Genomic DNA, 20,772 nt, shown 5'->3' with positions numbered 1-20,772 from the left:
ATTCTAAATATGTGTTTTTCTAAGTATTTTTTGCTGATATCACAAAACCATAGAATGGCCTAGATTGAAAGGGACATTAAAAATCATCTGGTACCAGCCCCCCTGCCATGGGCAAGGACATCTTCCATTACATCTGATTGCTCAGAGCTCCATCCAGGTTGGTCTTGGACAGGTCCTGGGAAGAAGCATCCACAGCTTATCTGGGCAACCTGTTCCAGTGCCTTCACTGTAAAGATCTTTTTCTGAATTTCTAATCTAAATCTATTCTCTCTTAGTTTATAGTTGTTGTCCCTTGTCCTATTGCTACATGCCCTTGAAAAATGTCTCTAAGTAATGTAAATTTTCCTAAAGCCAAAAGTATTTAGAGAAAAAAAAAAACAAACTAAAAACCCCTCACGTGTTTATCTTTAGATGTGTTCATCTGTGTAAAAAGATTATATAAAGTACTTGTATGTAAGATATTTTGTGCTGAGCAGCAGCTATAATTCCAGAATGCTTAAACCTGAAGAAATTTATGGACTTCTATTGTGTGTGCAGGAAATGGAATGACATCTGGCACTTGTTGCTAGGTAAAATGTGCCCACCAAATAGCGCTTAGAAGTAATCTGACAGTTTAACTAGTAGGAATGTTAAATTGCTTCCAGGGCAGTTTGCCTGTGATGTATTTCTAAAATGAATATAAAATTCTTTTCCTAACCCATAATTTATGCCCACAAAATGTTAACCCTGCTGCTTGTGGGGGCAGTCAGCCCCATGTGGGAAAAAATCCCAGCATTCTGGGGGAGCTTTTTTCTGGGATGTACCGAGCACCTTTCAAGAACATTGATTTCAGTTGGAATTAACAAAATACACAATTGCTTAGTAATGCATAAAATTAGGGTCTTGAAAATCAGCACCCATACACACTGTGAGGTGTGTGGATCTAGGAAAGGAATTTAGCCAGTCTTTTCAGCATTTATCAGCATCATTCCCAGTAAGTTCAGCATTCACTTCATCTCTGTTCCATCCCATGGGCACTGAAGTGAAAGAGAAATGATTATGTGGTTGTGATGGTGGACTGGAGAGCTCCAGGCAAGATATCCTTCGGGGTATTCCTGACACAATACAAAGTAGCAATAATCTCTCTTTAGGTGAGAGACAGCTGTGTTTGAATATTACATAAGCAATCAGGTGAGCCATGTAGAAGAAATTAGAAATACATGTGGTAGTTTAAATCTTTGTCTGATCCTAAAGCCTTTCCATGATTTAAGAAAATATCCGCTGTCGAATTGGGATTAAACCAAGCAGTGTTCATAACGAATTCATGAAGATGCACCTTTTCCAAGAAAATCATGCTAATATATATTTTTTGTTTTAAAATACTTGTAACAGAGAAAGATTGGCTACCTTATATTCAAATAAAAGTCTATTTCATTATGATCTAACTTGGTTTTTGGTTCTGCACCTCTATATTATAGATATCTACTGAAGATCCCAGTTGAATACATATTGTAGCTTTGATTGGCAACTGTAATATGAATGAGATTCTGCTTTGCTCAGTGATTGTCATTCACACATTCTTTGCAGAGAACATGAATTTGAACTAATGGCAAGAAAATTAAACAGTTCTTCTATTGATTTGTTAATTCTTCTTGTTATAAAGACATTTCCTTTAGGGAAATTGCATTCTGTTTGGGAATATCTTCTGCAAGGCCTGAATTGATCCTTGATGTGATCACATCTCATCCTTTTGACTGACAAGGTTGATTCTTTCTGCCAAGGTTTTTTTTATATTTTTTTTCTTTGCATTTTCCATGTCATTGCTTTCTTCCTTCTTCTTTCACTTCTTTATTTTGAGTATATGTTTCAACAATTGTCTATATTTCCTCACCTTCCCTTCTTTTGTTTCTTCTGAAACCTCTCTTCAGTCATGTGGTTTTATTGTCTGTGGTTCACATTATATTCCAGTCTTTTCTAGTCACCTGGTGCTGCCTCTTTTTCTCTGCTTGGTTTCTTTATTCATTTCCTCAGACACTTTCTTCTTCATTTGCTTCTAGGTTCCTTACATATGTTCTATTTAATACTGAACTCTGCCTACCCCTACTGCCACAGCCATTAAAAGCAATTGCCACTTTCACCTGGTTCCTATCCCTTCCTCCCCTCTCCAATATTTTGCATTCCCTTTTCAGCCTCTACTCTTTTGTCTTTTTTCCTATGGCAAGCCTTGACTAAAAGAACTTAAGATGAAATATGTTTATCTTTAGCTTTTAAAATTTTAAGTACTATTTACAAAGTAGTTATGTTGCATTCATGTACACTTTTTTTGTCTAAGCCATCATAGTCAGTCTTAACTTAATCCATATTCATAAGTTTCAGTATTGGCATGAATTTATTTTCATTGTCTAATCTATCTTTCAAATTGATCTGCTTCTTAAAACAACTAACATATCCATAGTAAACAGACATCATTAATTTATCTGATAGTTGATTTTCTACAGAGTATGAAAGCTAGTGAGGGTTGCACATTGGGGAAGCTGTAGGAAACAAATTTGTGCTCCCCAAAAGGAGAACAGGGGCACTTGGAGTTGCTCTTGTTTTTCAAAGTCCTATTTTAACTATTATTAACTGCATTATTTTTTGGTTTTGTGACTTTAGTAAGATTTTTTTCCAAGTTAATTTTTTTGTCTCTTTAAAAAAATCTATTAATAACCATTTAATTTGCTTACTAGTCAAGGTCTTACCGTAACCAGAATGGGTTTGTGATTATGTCAAGCTTGAAGAGGCATGAATAACCAGCATGGACAGAAAAATTATGAGTGCAGTACATGTTGTGTTCCTATTAGTGTGTCTCAGTTGGAAGCAAAAATAGCTTGTTTTTATCCTTGATTTCTGAACTGTCCACACTTGTTCCTTTTAGAGTTTCTAGACTTTTTACTCCCACCTTCTTCTTGAAAATGTTTTAAAAGTGTAGACGTCCTAGGGAATAAAAAAATCAATTACTCTTCTATTATCAAGACAGCTTGGTGAAACTTCTTAAGTGTTTGGCTCCTTTTTTTTTTTTCTATTGTGTCCTTTAAAATGTTCATTCTCTTCATCTCAAACTCAGAAAAGCAATGAGAGTCTTGTTTACAGAATCTGTAATTTTAGAGGGTTTTTTTCTTCTTTTTCATTTATTGTAACAAAAGTTCTTAGGAATTTTATCTTTTGAAAGGTGACAGAGAATCTGCCCTTTTGTCTGTGCATGTAAGAGATTTGTTATCAAAAGGTACCTATCATCCTTTGTTAGAACAGCTTTCCTTTCTTGCTGCTGTGATTGAGCTTTTGAAGATCCTCTGATGGTTTCATTAGATGAGAGGACACCTCTGTCATGAGCAAGAGTGATTAAACTAGAGATTGAAACCAGACATGATAAAATCAATGTGAATTTTGCCATTGCCTTCATCAGGCCAGTCTCTTCTGTATCCTTCTCTGCTTACAGTACTCATTCTGTATCTTCTCTTCCATTCCTTCCTGGCTACCTACTCTTTAAGAAGGGAAGTGCACAGTGCAAAGAGTAGGGACAAGCCCACTGAATTCTGTGTTCTGAGTGTAAAGACAGTGACTGGCTCACCTTGAATACCTTGGAAATTAGCTGAACTTGCTTGTTTTACATGTCTTCCAGTATGTTTTATTCCATATCTATAAAACCTGGGTAATTTTTTTTTTTGTCATAGTTTCTGGGCATATGAATGTGAATATCCACCAAGTACCTAATAATTGATTGTGATATGCTAAGATAATATGGTAATAGGACTATATAAATATCTGAAATTAAAAGAATTCAGGATTTCACCTGAAATTACTTCAGAACTTTGAGCTTCAAACTTTGTAAGGAATGGAAAATGTCATTCAATTGTTTGGATTTTTTTTTCTAAATTCATTACTTATTAGCACTACATTTAAATGTGCATTGAGGAGAATAACAACATAAAGAGGCTGAGAAGCTCAATTATACCACCCACACCTAGAAATAATCTTTTTACACTAAGAATCTGGAACAATGTTTTAAAAGCAAATAAAACAATCTGTTCACCTCCTATCCATTATGTTCTTTTAATTGAGAAGATTTCCCTGATTTATTTTGAACCAAGACATAAAAATGGAGTTAATTTTGGTTTGCCATGAATTGCAGTCTCTGGTATTTTTAAAATGTATAATACTGTGCGGATTACCCTTTGTTTAAAAGGATGGTAATCTGTGCATACTATCACAGTTGGAGCTCTGTTCCCACCTGCCAGCTATTTTCTCACTGTTTCTCTGGGCAAGGAGGTTTTTTTGTGTTGCTTTTTAAGTAATTTGATGCAAAGAGTAAGTAATATAATAGCTCCTCCTCTGCAAAAGCCTTTTCCTAAGTTGTCTGACCTTTTACAGAAAGGTCTGAGCACATTCATCCACCCAATTATGGTGACGTACCCAAAGCACTTAAGTTAGTAACCTCTCTATCTTACTAATGTGCCTACATTGTTTTTCAGACTGTGCTGTGCAGAACAGTGAGGTGCCATGAACTGTATGTGAAGTTTTCAAAAAGGCAACTGAAGAAATCAGTTCTAGTATATATTTCACAAAATATGAGTTTTCTGAAAATGATCATGTTATCTGGGAAAGGTCTAAGGGTCTAAAAGCAAGAATGTTATATCCTAGTAAAGACTTTTCTCCAGTTGTAAGCTCTAAATCAAACCAAGCTGCCTTTTTGAGCTGCTGGCTATAGTGCTTTCATAATTGTCTCAAAATAAATTATCTGTTTTTATGCAATTATATTACTTTAAATAATTTATTTATATATAAAGCTATTAGAAAGTGTCCAAAGAAGGGCCTGGAGGGAAGTCAATGTGAGGAGTAGCTTGAGGTAATTTGGTTTCTTCAGCCGGAGAAGAGGAGACTGAGGGGAGACCTCACTGCAATTACAACTTCCTCATGATGGGGAGAAGGAAGGGCAGGTGCTGATCCCTGTAGTGACAAGTGACAGGACCTGAGGGGATGGTAAGAAGCTGTGTGAGGGGATATGAGAAAAATATCTTCATCCAGAGGTGGTTGGGCACTGGGACAGGCTTCCAGGGCAGTGGTCACAGCACCAACCTGACAGAGTTCAAGAAGAATTTGGACAATGCTCTCAGGCACGTGGTGTGACTTTTGTGGTGTCCTTGCAGAGCCAGGAGTTGGACTTCGATGATCCTTGTCAGTCCCTTCCAACTCAGAATATTCTATCATTCTATGTTTCTGTGACCCATCTGGAAAAAACGAAACTTTTTTTTTATCCCTGCTGCCTCCTCCTTTCTGGCAGTCTTCCTATTTGTAAAGAAAGTGCAATGAATTTTTAAAGAATCCTATTTTGAATGCCTATTTCTTTACCAATCCTATTATTCCACTTGCTGAGCTTTTCTTTTGACAGACTCAAGTCACTGGATGAGGAATATTTTCAGTAGTGAGGATGCTGCCGATCCAGACCTGCAATTGCAATGTGTTTTAGCTTCTGTTAGCTCAGGAATTAAATTTCCAAATACCATATACCATGTTTTGGAAAGTGGAGTCTGTTTTGATTTCACTGAGGAGTCAGTTCACAACTTGGTAAATTGGTAAGTCTGTACTTTGACGAATGTGATAACTACAGGTGCTGCAGGAGGTTTGGCTAGACTGTAGAAAAACTGTCAACCTGAGGCATGTTCTAGGAAGAAAGACCCATCTTTATTTTGCTGAACTTCAGACTCTTCTTAAAACTGATAACGAAAACACCGCAATCCCTGAACAGAGTAAAACTTCACAAATATTTATCTTTTCTAAAAGCATAGGGAAAGAATTTTAGTGTTGAGAGATGATTAGTATTCAAAAAGCAAGGGAAGAAAGACCTAGTATCTAGCTGTACAGTGGGGGAAGAGAACAGCTAAAATAAATACTGAGAAGCATTTACTTAATATTTGGCAGTAGATAAATGAGGGCACAACTTTACTCAGAATTGTATTTAATTTTTGATCCATGATATTCATTGAAATGTTTAAGTATAACCCTTATATGTGTCAGACATTTTCAAAACTTTCTCAAATGAGTTTTTGAGGCACACATGTTTTTTTCCTCTAATGATCTGTTAACACTATGTGCAATGCTCAGTTAGTTTTTAAATTTTAGTACAAGCTTGAATACTCTGGTTTTTATACACCTCTTATTTTGTAATGAGTTTTCCCCATATGCTAGCAAGTTTTGGAGACATTAGTGACTCAATTTCAGGGATTACTAGGTGGTATTTAATAATTTAAATCTCTGACAAGCTGGTGTTCCCCATTTCTGTTTTCTGTGTCATGTGTATCTGCATTGTTTTGAAGAGGAAAGGGGCCAGATTTCCTACCAGACACAATTCTAAAGAATGTGGTTAATTATATTTATGATCTTGAGCTATAGGAATGTTCAATCCCTAATTTCCTACATATGTACAAACACCATTTTTAAACTGTTCAATAAAATTATCCATTTAAATTAACTAGTTATATTTATCATGAAATTATGGATAAATTATTTTGTAAAGCATATACAACTTTGATAACAAATATTACTATCATTAGCAGGTAACAATATAATTATTTCAGATAAGAAGGCACATCATCTAGGAGATCCTGGGTTTGAAAATCAAAGTCTTTGGATCACCAGTCAGTTATTTCTTAAGTACAATTACTGAATGACAATAACTTTCATGATGGTGATAGATTTCTTTAAAGTGTAGTCATTGTAGGCGGCTTGTAGTTTTGTTAGGGTATGTCCCCTTTTCTGCCCTCCAGCTCACAATGCAAAGGAGATAAAGCATAAAGTTTTTAGCTTCTGACTCAGTGTTGGCTACATGGTCATCAAACAGGCCTTGTTCAGTGCATTGGCTTTAATAAGGTGTAGGTTCTCCTGTGTGCAGCTCAGGATGGTGCCAGGCTTGTAATTTTGACACTTTGGCCACTAGGATTGCCATGCTGTAAAAAGTATTTGACTCGCTTTTGTACTCTTTGGAGCTGTCTTACCCAGCTGGCTTGTTCCATGTAACTGGCATGTTTAATGTGGACTTTGTTGACCAGCAGATAACCAAAAATGGTAGAATGACTGGGATTTCATTACAGAATGCTAAAGAGAATTGTAACATACCTGTGCTAGAGTTTGTTGTTAATCCTAGTAATAAAGGCTTTCAGACTCCATAAGGTGGTGTTTAAAATAGCTTTTATTGGTATCTTTAATTGGCAGTAACACAAGAAGGACAAAAAGGAACAGAACAGACCTTACATCTTTTTAAGCTGTGCAGCATCAGAAGGACTTCTAATCAAGGCATGTCAGGCTGCCTGAACTGTCTGTGCTGAGGTTCACCAGTGTGGTGGCCTTCACACCTCTTACAGGATATTCTCAGAGGTAACCATTATGGGTCATTTTGACTGCCCAACAAAAGGATGGTCACATGAGAACTTTAAGAAAAAGGCAAAACCACACAGGTGGCCGCTCATTTCATATGTAGCAAATTAAATGTTATACAGCTAATCTGAGCTCAGCCAATTCTTAAAACAAGTTTGTGGTGTCAACCTGTGCTCTACATAAATGGCAGTACCAGCTGCATTCATTTTGAATGTGCACTGTGTATTACATAGCATTACTCCTAAATAACTTTCAGATTTTTTTTTTTTTTCCCCTCAGTGATCTGATACACTGGTAACATTTGTTTTGTATTTAGCAAGGTATATTTTAGCCCTACCATCTTCAGCTATATCTTCAGTACTAATGACCCAGGCATTTGGAGGCACAGTTTTTAATAAATTTATGTGCCCCTTTTAAAAAGAAAAACCCCTGCAGCATTTGTGGTTTTTTTATAGAGGGATGGTGATATTTTTAATCTCACAGGGAGCCAGAAATTGTCCCTCAGTGAGGTTTGTTAGACTTACAGAGCCTAAAAGGTTACGTGTAGCCACAGGCCATGGAAGGAGCCAATGAAAGCTATCTGTGACAACATTTGTTAGTCAACCTGAAGCACACACCAAACTGGCTAGACTTAGTAAATGGGGTTGTACTGGCTTTTTTGCTTTTGTGCAGATAGATGATTTTCCTTACAGTAATTGGTACGTGGCTGTGTTTTGGATTTGTGCTGCAAACACTGTTGATAACTCAAGGATGTTTCAGCTGTTGCTCAGCAGCACTCACACAGAGTCAAGCCTTTTCTGCCTCTCACCCCACTAAGGGAGCAGGCTGGGGCTGCACAAGGAGCTGGGAGGGGACACAGCCAGGACAGCAGATTCCATGCAGGACAGGTGCATCCTGTATGGTGTTATGCTCAGCATGTATAGCTTGGGGAAGAAGGAAAGATGTTCAGAGTGATGGGGTTTCTCTTCCCAAATCACTGTTGTGTGTGAAGCAGAGAAGCTTTCCTGAGGATGCCTGAACACCTGCCTGCCAACGGGAAGTGGTGAATTAATTCCTTATTTTGCCTTGTTTGTGTGCACAGCTTTTACTTTACCTATTAAAGTCTTTACCTCAACCCACGAGTCTTCTCACTTTTACCATTCCAGTTCTCTCCCCCATCCCACAAGGGGTAGCTTCTCTAAAAGCTATGTCACGGAAAGGAATTGTTCATTTCTCAGGTATAATTTTGTTTGACATGTGCAGTATCTGTGCAAAAGTCTATGCTGGGACAGTAACATATGGAAAAGAAGTCTTCTAAAAAACTAAAGAATACTTACTCTGCCTATTTAAAGATCTTCTTACTTAGAAGTTGATTATTTTTGATCCTCAAAAAAAAATGAGAAACCATTTGGTTAAAAATAACTAGGAAATCTTTCACAGAAAAATTGAATTATTAATGGAAACCTTGACTCTAGACTGTTTTGATGGATAAAACTAATTTATCTCTGTCTCCCTGAGATATTTATATAATCTGTCTAAACAGCATGAGTCATATTTAAAATGATATCAATTTGTGCCACCTCCAGGATAACAAACTGGAGCTGATTCAGCTGAGTGTTTCTTTGCTTCATTTCAATCATGCAAAATATCCAATTGGTTTTATTAAAACTGAGTCAGTTCATTGTACAGGGAATTTGAATCTATAGCCAAGAGGGGAAAGAGATGTCACTGATCAGAAGTAAAATTTATGATTTCTTATATTTTGGACACTCTTACTACAGGTAGAGGAAAAATGTCTGTTGTCTTTGATTCTTGAGGTACGTGTATGTGCATATAGGCACAAACTTTCTAATACTAAGTACACATATGTAGTAATAAAACACATAGGGTTTTTTTTATAAATGCAACTCTGCGTTTTATATACTCTGCAAGTAAAAGATTCAAGCTATGTGAAAGACCATTTGGTCTCAGAACACTGTCCAGTACCTAAGAGTGCTAAAACTGTGTATTACCCCTGCCATGTGTGGCAACTGGAAACTATGAAATTGGAGTAGAAATGTTTGGAAAACTTTTATCTCTTGCTCACTTTTATTTTTTTTTTTAACAATAATGAAAAAATTATTTTAGAATTTTCCATGAAATTAACTTCTGAAAACTTTTTTTTATGTCATCTGGAATTCTTTGATATTAAGAATTATTACACATTATGCTTTTATTGTATTTATTTGCTGAGAAAGTTAGTTTTTAATACCTTGGTAGGAGTTTAAGCAGAAGCAGGATGGAGACATAGAGAGGGCTACACAATTGTATAACCTGACTCAAAGAGTTGTGTGCAGAGAAATTTCAAGAGCACAGGAGACAATTTCACTGTTCAGTTTCTTGCTGAGACAGATATTTGAGAGGGAAAAAAATTCAAAAATTTATATGGAGTAACAGACCATGTAAAAGAGTAAAAATCTTTCCTTGCCTCTTTCAGAAACTGTTGCTCTGAAATTCTGAAATATAGGATTAGAGTAGCATATATAAAAATAAAAACAATACCATAACCAGTATATTTAATAAAAATCTTTTATAAGCATTACTTTAAATTAGTTTCTAATCTTATCATTGGAATTGCAATTGTCAGTAAGTATAGTTTTAAGTTCCAAGACTAAATAAAATAATTCATAATCTCTTTGGGTAGAGAAAGATAACTATACTCTCAGTAGTGGAGAGTATTCATACTTTCCAGAGGGCAGCAATTTTTAAAATTTTATTTTTATTTTTTTTTAATTTCAGTTTAATTGTCTAATCTATTTTAGTTTCTAAAGATACTGATTTTAAAGTATTGTTTGATCTGATCCATAGATTGTTATTAATGTATTTATCTAATATATGTCCTGTATGATGTTGGTTTAAATTTTAAGTGTTTCTTAAAATCCTCTTCTGCAAATGCTAATACTTTTTATCTCTAAATTTAGCAATAGTACTTTTAAATCAGCTTATTTGCACAATTTTGATTGGAAGATTTATAAACTTCTGAATTCGTGTTGACACATGTCAGCATGAAACAAAGATGTTATTGCTGTAAATAATATTCAGAGTATGTATAATAGAAGTAGCCACTGTGTCTAGTTGATTTATAATCTGAAAATTAGATACCCTCAGCAGTCATACCCTCGTAATTTTTCTATACTTTAATGTAGGTTCTGATTGATTTTATTTATTTTATTTTAGAATACAATTTTATATTTGTTTACTAAAACATTGTTCTAAGTGATCCCTGCAACACACGGCACAAGTGCAAGAGGAATTTTTTGTTTTGCTTTGCCATAGGAAGCATCTACAGTCACTTGTTTAGATTTAATCCATACCTCTGCTGGAGTTATGATTTAACAACATTTATGATGTTTTCATTGTCAAAGTGTTTCCAGTAATAACTGGATTGGGATGGTTTGTCATCAGTTTTCATTTTAACTCTGAAAATCCATTTCAGATAAACTTAAATGCACGTGGGGAATCCAATTACTGCAGAGTGCTGAGAGGCAAACTGTGCTACAGACCTTGTGTGCTCTTGTCAGCGTGACTCAGTCACTCAGGCTCCCCACGGCTGAGTGCTCAGTGGTTTTGTCTCTTACTGTGGACTACTCCAAGGTCTGGACACCCTAAATAAACGTGGATAAATTGGTTTAATGTGAGAGCAGCCAAGTTCCAGTGTAGGGGGTTTTCTTTTCATTTTTAATAGCCTTTTGAGAAATAAATAAGGTTAAATTTCTTTTCATCCTTAAAGGTCTCTGGACCTACTGTGTTGCTTTTAAAATCTCAGATGAAATTCTTACCAGTACTGTGGCTTGTTGATAAAGGAGCTTCAGTGACAAAATTGGCTTGAAATGTTCTATTATCATCAGGCTGCTTTCCCCTTGAAATTTCCCCCTGGATTTTCTGAGCATTGTTTCTAAATTCCACTCAGTCCCCTTGGTTAATCCATAGTTTAACCTCATCCTGTCAGCACAGGAAGAGTAACAAGTGGTTGTGATGTGAAGGAGGCAGTATTCTTGTGAAAACCCCAGTGTTGCTGAACCTCCTTTCAGCAGGGGCAGAATCCCTAGAGCATACTGCAAAGATCAAGAAGACCTGGCTTTTGCTGGAGACAATGCAACATAGACAACCAGACTCCAACCCTAAAAAGAGATTAATTAAACATACTGAGATGGAGATAAAAGTAATAATACCAATTTCTTCTTATTTTTTCCTCCGTAAAACTGCAACTCTTAACAATTCTGAAAAAGGAGATTCAAAGTGCTTCATCTGAGTTCAAGTCACAGTTATTGGCAATCTCAAATGCAGTTAAATAGAATAGTCCATTTTGCAAATCCTGTCTTAGTGTAATATGAAATGTTTTCATTAGCTTTTCATTGGTGTAAAGTAGCACATTTCACTAACTACTGGAAAGAAAGTTATTCATTTGGAAAGAAATATTAAAAACATCCTCATTGGGCTGGTCTAGGTTGAAAGAGTAGAACAATGTTTTATTTTTTTTTCAAAAATTTTCAATTCTTACAATTCAATTATTCTTCCTATCTAATATTCCAATTGAAATTTGGAATCCAAACCAAAAATTCTTCATATTTCTTCACCCATTTAATGAATTAGTTTTTTCAGGTTTAAAAAGCACTTCAGAAATCATTCAGAGGTTGATAAAAATGCATAGTAATGTGCCCAATTTATTTATCATTCCAGCTGCTGATTTTCTTCTGATGACAAACTTCATGCTTGAGAGAGAAATCCTTATCTTAGCATAAGCATCTCATCTGCCTGTAGAAAATTGATTCCATTACAATTTTAAAATGAGAACTGCCCTCAGTTGTGTTCTCACATAGATTAATTGGGCTTTTGCTATCAACACTATGTGGCAGCAAGGACATCCGAGTGTATTGTAGTGTCTGGCCAAACAGCCTCGATCTTCGCGCTCAAGTAAGATACATCTTTTGATGTGAGGGTTACTTTGCTATAACTAATGTGGCACAACAACATAAATAGGTATTATTCCAAAGGCAATATTTCCAGTTGTGTTTACTCAATGAACCAAGAATTTATTTAAAAGCTTTGGCAGTTTAATAATCACATGGCCATAGATTCACAGTTCCTCATAGACAGCGAGGGCTCTATTCATCTTGCTGAGAAAAATGGTGACTGTAATTTCAAAGGTAGCATGTTGCCTCATTGGGGTGTTTGTTTTTAAACTAGCTGCCTCTAGTCACACATAACATCTGAAAGCTCTGAAGTACCAAGATGTTTATCTTTACCAAAATTTATATGACAAAGTCAATTATCAATATTTACTTCATAAAGAAGAGTTTTTAAGCTCATCACTTGGACTTCTGGTGATGTTTTTGTGTGGTAGAGGTTATCCAGAAAATTAAAGATACAGGAGTTAAACCTAGTCACCTTTTTTTCAATTCAAGGTCTTAACACCAAACAGTCTTTTCTTATTTTTCCTTTCTGTTAAGGAGTCTACATTTTTGTGCCCCACCACTGCTCTGTAGAAAAGATAGTCATGGCAGATAAACATGCATATATTCACACATGCTCTCAGCAAGAGCATGGGAGGTGACAAACCAAGCAGTTTGTTTTGACTGATTTCATTGCCTATGGAAAGTTTAAGCACAAGAATGTGGCAAATTTCAGTCACAGTGAACACTAGTATGTAATAAAAAAAAATTAAAGGAAACTGGTACAAAGGTGGAGAGAATCTTTTCCAGTAAGATGTGCAAAAAACCCCAGTAGCACTGATGAATGCTGCAATTTCTGTAAACACTTAAAAATTAAAACAATGTTCAAACTTAATTTCTAGTCCATCCAATAATTATTTATTATAATTGTTTTTATAAGGTGATTCAGTTCAACCTGTAACTAAGCTGACATCATGCTCCTTTTTATTCAAAATTTGTCAGAATATTTAAACACTGATGTTGACTATTGTATAGATAAGTGAAGCAAAAGAACAAAAACGAATGATCTGTGTTTGCATGCAGAGATATCTAATGATGCATCAAACTCCAAAGTCCCAGCTTCCCAGCAGTTTAGTGAAAAAAGACAGACAACCTCTGAGGTCTGTTCAGCCCACACAGGACCTGAGTCACTCTGCAGAAGTGCCTGTCTCTCATGATGGATTACACACAGAGCTCAGCAAAAGCAGGCTTCCAAATTGATGCCCTGAATATGTGCAATACAGATGTGGATTCAGAACTTTTTATCAGAGATTTTACCTTTGCATCTTTGCTCTTGGACCTGTAGGCATGGAAATATATAGTAGAAAAATACTTTTAGAAGGCACTTAGGTTGAGGTCAAGTGTCTAAGCAGAAAAGTATGTGATCAGAGCCAAATGCTTGTGGTTTAAATTATCATCTTTCTGCTCAGATGTTTTAATTCCCAAAAAATTGTAACTTTGCAAGTGGCTAGAATTCTGCAAATGTTTTCCCTGGATAACTTGACTCATTCTTCCAAGGTTTAGAGACCTAATGGTGGTTTTCAAGGATAAACTGGGCTCAGGACCATATCCCATACATCGTGTGAATAATTTCAAATGCAGATTTGTTGCCACTTCCTGTCTCTAGTGATATATCCTCAATGGGTACATCTCAGACACTTGTCAGCTAAAGGCTTAGTCACACCATGTTTCCAGAGCTGATGTCAATATGCAGTCACATTCTTCTTCTTGTTTCCAGATGGGGAGGTATTAGCCTTTATTTCCTTGTCCCTAGTGTGTAATCCTGTGCTTGTATTTCCAGTTTCAATCCACTTTTACTACTTCAGTCCTTCAGGTTGTCAGTCCAGTTATTTTTATATGATCTTTCATCTTCACCTCTCTAGTGAGGATTTACAGGTTTGTTATTGCCAAATATTGTTTGTGTTATCTGAATTTCTTTATCAGTATCAGTAAAACACACAGAGTTCCAAAAAGATCATTTGAAACATAGCCAGGCATCTTCTTCTATTCCAGTAATATGCCTTTTTGTCCTAATGTTGTTTCCTCCCTTTAGACTATGTTGTGATTTTTTTGTATTTCTAGAGCATTTTGTCCAGAATATTTTTTCCTTTCTTGGGTGGCATTGTGTCCAACATATATGATCCTATCACATGGATTTCCTGTGTTCCTTTTCTTACAATATTCATTATCTCAAAAAAGATATGCCAGGTTATTTTGGCATAGTGATAGTCTATTTTGGGGTAAAGCTGTTATTCATTATATTCCATTTTCATTACTTCAGTGTCTCTAGCTATGCAATGCTTCATAGTTTATTTCAAATCCTGGCACAGCTCAAGAGGTCACAGGCATTTGTTTTTATGCTGTCTGGATCACATACACTCCTTTTGCTTAAAAGAAATAAAAGCTAGGTTTTATTTTTCAGACATTTGATTGCCTGATAGATTCATTAAAAGTCTTCGTTGCTGAACTGCCTTTTCATGTACAAGTATTTTTTAAGTACTCTCAAATGGAGGCCAAAGGGTCTTGCCCTCTTGGTCTAGACACTTCCTTAAAAATAGTGTTATGTCTTTGTTTTCTTCTCATCTTAGATGAGTAATTTTCATTTCCAGAGAGCATGTCATTAGCCACACTGCATTTGCTAGTGGTAGTCAATATCCCCATATTAGTTTTGTTTTGTACTGCCTGTAAATTGTCTTTAATCTTAACTGGTTTTTGCTGCTTGAAGCCACTCTTTTTCCTGTTTTCTTTTTATTTGGATGATGAAAGTACATTTTAGTACTTGAAATTTTTCAAGATCTGACCCTGCCTAACATTTTCTGTTCTCACTTTCTTCATATATTTTCTGACATCTGACAGCTTTCCTAGCATATTAATTTTATGTTCCACCCTAAAAGCTTCCTGCATAGTCCAGATATACTCTCTGAGGTGATTGCTCATCTAGTTAGAAATTGAGCCCTTTGTTATAAAATGTTTTTTCCAATGTCTGAAGTTGCAAGTTTTTCACAGTCTCTTCAGCCAGTCTTTTTCTTAAAGCAATTACTGCATTTTCTTGAGTCTTCCTTATTTACTTGTTCTCTGTTTTTTTGTTGATGTTTTGTTGATGTTTTTAGTGGAGTTCTGATTTGTGTTTAGCATTTATTTGTGTTACAGTTATTTAAAAAAAATTGAATGAATGTGTCATCATTTTGAGATACAGCTTTCTTGATCAACTATTTAGTGAAGTCTTATTCTTCACTTTTCTGATGTTCTGTGTCACATCCTCAAATACCTGTGTCTACCCTTAATTGCTAAAATTTATTTTATGGGAAGTTGCAATCTCGCCTCATAACTTTCATAGTGATAGTTACTCCTTATTTTCTATATCCTAACATTATTTGCTTTCTAAATAATGAAGAAATTTATACACAACAAATGGGATCCTACAAAAACCTTTCTGAAAGAAATCTAAACCCAGTAAGAAAACTTACGTGGAAACTTTCTCTAATTTTCTTACAGTTTATCACATACTTGGTTTATACTTCATCACATCATTATTTTTGTCATAAGGAAGGCAATAATATTGGTACACATGGGTGTGGGAAATAAGCAAAGGGATTCCTGTGTCAGGCTTGACTTGCAGATCAATTGCATCATCCATGTGACAGGAAAGATGCAGGAAGGTACACAAGTTTTTGCAGGCAGTTCTACACTTCAATATAGACCTTTCATCCAAATTTTTGTGCAGAATATTGCCATTGCTTTGCAATTAAAAAAATCCAAATGGCAAAATTAATATATTTTAATTTTGGTGAAAATCATGTGTACAATCTTACAAATTCATATTAGTTAGATTCCTGACAGTTTCTTTCAGTTGCATGCAAATGATCTGCCATTACTTCTCAAAGTTTTATTAATTTCATTTTTTTTGTGTTTTCTTGTTAAATAAAGCCAGGAGACTCCTCTGTATAACCTCTCTCATGAAAATATTTTATTAATTTTCTTTCAACAGACTGTGTTGCTTTTAAAGTGAAATTATTTATTTCCTTCATGCATCATGTGTTAGATTAGTGCATCTCTAACTGAGAGAGGTTAGTGCTGCTAGACCATTGGTAATAACTGATATAGAGTGGCTTCTGCCTTACTCTGTCATTTAGACATGGGGAAATTAGTCTTAATTTCATTAGAATATCTTTTCTTCACCAGCAGACATCAAACTGTTAAATCACAAGAGTGCCTAGCATAGAGAATGCAAAGTCATAGTGACAGCAATCCTTCAAAGGGAGGAAAATGGTTATGTTTTTTCTTTACTTTTCTTGTAAGCTACCCTAGGATTTACCACCACTTTCTGGAATGGTTTTATGCTGTTGTCTGTCAGTGAGGCAGAATAGTCACTACAGTAGGTTTTTTTCTGTATTTTATATCCTTTTTTCCCCTCCCTTGTACTTTACTAATGGAGCAATTCAGCAATTTTTAAGATGGCAACTCATGTTTTAAAACAAGAACTAACATGGTCTCTTATGATTCTGGTTTATGTTATTTGCAGCTATTGAACTGTATCTTGTCTTAGGACCATGTTGGAAGGCAAGAAAAGTTTTCTTGAGCAACAAAAGAGACAACCTTTTCTAATTAAAATTGTCATTTACAATAGTTATTTAAACTCCTTCTTACTGGCAGCAGACTGGGCTTGTATTTTTCAGGCAGCTGATTCTAACCACAGGACCAGATGCATTTAAAATAGACTGCAATTAGATTCTGGTTTTAAGTGAGAGGAAGGGAATATTCTGTAAATCAGATGTATATTCAAAAGATATTTATTTTAAAATTTAATTCTCTCTTTAAAAGAGATGCAATTGTTTTCACATTTATTATCTAAAATTGTGTAGGAATACTAAAGAATGAAATACTAAAAATTTGCTCCTGGAAGTTAGTGTAAAAAATGATGCTTTGTATGAAACATAAATAGTGAAAATTGTCCAGCCTTTCATCCACCAGCCCCCCCAAGTCCTTCTGGTCAGGGCTGCTCTCGATCTGTGTATCCCCCAGCCTATGTTGATACTGGAGGCTGCCCCTGCCCAGGTGCAGCACCTTGCATTTGGTCTTGTTAAACCTCATGAGATTCCAAGGGATCTTCTTCTTGAGCCTGTCCATGTCCCTGTGGATGGCATCACATCCTTCAGGTGTGTCAACTGCACCACTCAGCCTGCTGACATCTGCAAATTTACTGAGGATGCACTTGATCCTTTTGTCTATGTCATTAAGAAGATTATAACACTGATTGCAGTGCCGATCCCTGAGGGACTCCACCTGTCCCTAACAGCTCACCCATCAAATCCATCTCTCCAGTTTAGAGAAGGACGTTGTGGGGGACCGTTTCAAATGCTCTACTGAAGTTCAGATAAATGATATCTGTAGCTTTTCCCTTGTTCACTGATGTAGTCACTCCATCATAGAAAGGCATAAGTTGGTCAAGCAGGCCTTGTACTTGGTGAAGCCATGTGCCCTGCTATTTTTAATTGCGTACGAAGTCTGTTAAGTTAATCTGTTAGTCATGTTCATTTAAAAATGTAATTGATGGAATCGATTTTAAAAGCTGGATAAGAAAATACCACTTTCTGAATGAGAAAAGAAGGGTCTTGACACACTCTTTCCTTCCTTTGCTAGGCCATGGAAAGTGTGACTGTGGGAAGTGCAAATGTGATGAAGGCTGGTACGGTGAAGCTTGTCAGTATCCAACTACTTGCAATCTTACACGGAAGAAAAGCAATGAAATGTGCAAGAATTCTCAAGATATCATCTGTTCTGGTGCAGGTAAGATGGCTTTTGTTGCTTTTGATATGTTAGTGCTCTCCCAGTGTTATCTTGAGAATCACTGTCGTTTCTAAGTAGTAATTTTGTATAGTATGTTTCAAGAGACTGAGTTGTAACTGTAGGCGTACTAAAATGTTTAATTTTCTTATAGGCTTATTTCTGTGCATCTAATGTACACTGATTAGGAACACCTACTTTAGCACTCTGATTTATCCACAGCTGTTTTGAGTTGATGAAACTGCAACTATATCATTTATTTTCCTCATTAGAATGTTGTTGTAATGGCATTAACACAGAAAATGATGTAATTTCTATCAAGTGTTTGTGTTTACAGAATGCAGAAATGGCATTCGCAAATATTTTTCCTGGACATTTATAAGCTATGTAACTTTTTGATACACTTTTGAATTGTATCTGTGATTATTAAAATCAGTTGTAGAAGATGTGTTGAATCATTTAAAGGAGCATTTCCATCATCACTGTTCCAACTTGGTAACGCTCTCTTCTCGGATTGTTTAGTTTTATGACCATCCTAACTTAAATATGCCTTTTCATTAAAAAAAAAAAAAAAAAAAATCAGAGGTAAACCAAATGGCCTTTTAGAAGACCTCATTGAAGAATGGTACCATTTTAAAGGACATTTTCTACCAATTAAGATTTGAGACCGGAAATTACCTTCTGGTTTTTCCATTATATTGACCTCCAAGTGGAAAAATGTTTCCAGGATGTCACTTCTGCTCACTATTGCTGGTTTTTAATTTCTGTTGGAATCCACGCAAGTAAATTTCTCACAAATTAGTTGCTGACATGAGCAAAGAATCCAAAGGATTTATGGGACTTGTTAGAGAGAAGGTAGTACAGGGTAAGAAACCAGTTTAACATAAAACTATTAGCATGCAGCATACTGAGTAAATAATACACTTAATTTCTAACAATAGATGTATGAAACTTGCTATCGAGAGAGATAGCTAAATGAGAAACTAACTTTCAAAAATCAGTATAGCTTATTGTACTTAGTCAAAGTTCTTAAAGAAGAGCCTGTTTCTTTCCTTGGTTAGAAGTGGCCCCCGTCTTCACAGAAAAATGAACATAGCTTAACAACCACTCCAAGTAGCTAAGGGGAAAGTGTTTGTGGCATCACAAGAAGAAAAAAATGGTTTTGCTTTTGCTGATATTGAACGGGAGAGGAATTCCAATGAGACTGACTAGGGAGTTTGGCTCATTTTGATGGGCTGCCTTGGTGGGAGTTCCTTTTGATCTGCTACAAACACTGTCATTGAGGTCTGGGCTCTGTTTTTTAATTGCCAATAAAATATAGGAAGAAAAGATACAATAAAAGATTGTAACATGAGCTGTTACAAACACTAATAATAATTTAGTGTAATTTTTTTCAGTAACCAATCAGGATTCACCTAAAATTTCATTTTTCTGACTTTGTTCCTAATAATTTGTCAGAACAACTAGGGCATCATACCTAAACTGAAGTTCTCTTTGTGAGCAATTTTCTCTTTAGCCAATGGAAGGAATGAACAGTTTTGTGATACACTGTCTCTCTGACCTGTTTAGAATCTCTGACCAGTATAAGAATCAATTTTCTGTTTTATCTTCTTTCCTATTCAGGAATTATCTGTAATCATGACAGTTTTCTCAAAAATTGCATTTGTATTTGTTTACCAAGTAATTGTAGCAAATAACTCCAGTTCTGTAGGTCAATTATGTTATATTATTATTCCCTTACTGTATTAGCTCTTGCATAGATTTTTAAAATTTACTCTTTTAGAATGGCCGTGTCTATCACAGAGCCCAGTACTTCTGTTCTTTGGATTATTGTGATGTTTATTAAAAGTCATGCTATGCTTGTAAGGGTAAAATTTGTAAGGGTAAAAACATCAACTAGTTTCTGTGTAATATCAGCATAAAACTTCTCTTTTGAAGAACTTCTCTGATGCTAATAACTGTGTTTTCAAAAATACATGTGGATGTTATGTGAGGAGTATGAATGCTATGAAGTGAATTTAAAAAAAATCTGTACTTGCTGGCATAGTGATGTCATTGACTGTTTGTTGGAAACCTGGATGCTGGGAATTTTAAACTTTCTGTGCTGAAAGGCACAGATGTGCAGGAGAACATTGCATTTGACCTGAGGCTGTGGAGAAGGCATCAAAAATTGATTAATAGTACTGGGATTAAGGGTGTGCAGTTGGTTAGAAGTGTATAATATCACAGGGTGGAAAACTTAGAGTTTGGGGTTTTAGAATATAGTAATAAATATGAAGCAAGATGGAGGTTTTAGGGCAGAGATAACTTCTTTACCTTTTTCTTCCTTCTTCTTCATGGGTTTGGGTGGTATTTTGTAATTGGACAGAAAACTTCGCATTGCAGACTTCGAGGGATCAGTTATTGGGTTAAAAGGGAAAATAATCTAGGTATCATTTCTTAATTGGCTAGTTTAGCCTTACAAGACCTTGTAACAAGAGCTAGTTAGCCATTTTGTGCCTTGCTAATGAAAGACTGCAGAACTCACAGTTGTGAGGCTGTAACACTAATAAGAAACAATAAACACCGGAGTGCAAACTATCCTCTCAAGTGCCTTCAATCCTGACACTAACAGAGGTAGAAAAAGCAAGCAGAGAACCCACAACTATTG

General features: G+C 35.7%; 1 protein-coding gene across 2 annotated transcripts in view; it reads left to right on the top strand.

Moving 5' to 3' along the window:
* The window catches only part of ITGBL1 (integrin subunit beta like 1), a 129,297-nt gene that overhangs the window by 36,250 nt on the left and 72,275 nt on the right, over window positions 1-20,772 (top strand). For both annotated transcript variants that reach the window (XM_053935761.1, XM_053935760.1), the window contains exon 3: window positions 17,979-18,125. In XM_053935761.1, the coding sequence (XP_053791736.1) occupies window positions 17,979-18,125 (147 nt within the window). The remainder of the gene's footprint in view (window positions 1-17,978; window positions 18,126-20,772) is intronic.

The sequence above is a fragment of the Vidua chalybeata genome, chromosome 2 (genome assembly GCF_026979565.1).
Source record: "Vidua chalybeata isolate OUT-0048 chromosome 2, bVidCha1 merged haplotype, whole genome shotgun sequence".
Lineage (NCBI taxonomy): Eukaryota > Metazoa > Chordata > Aves > Passeriformes > Viduidae > Vidua > Vidua chalybeata.
Note: the sequence above shows the minus strand (reverse complement) of the source record. Positions and strands in the feature narration are given on the sequence as shown.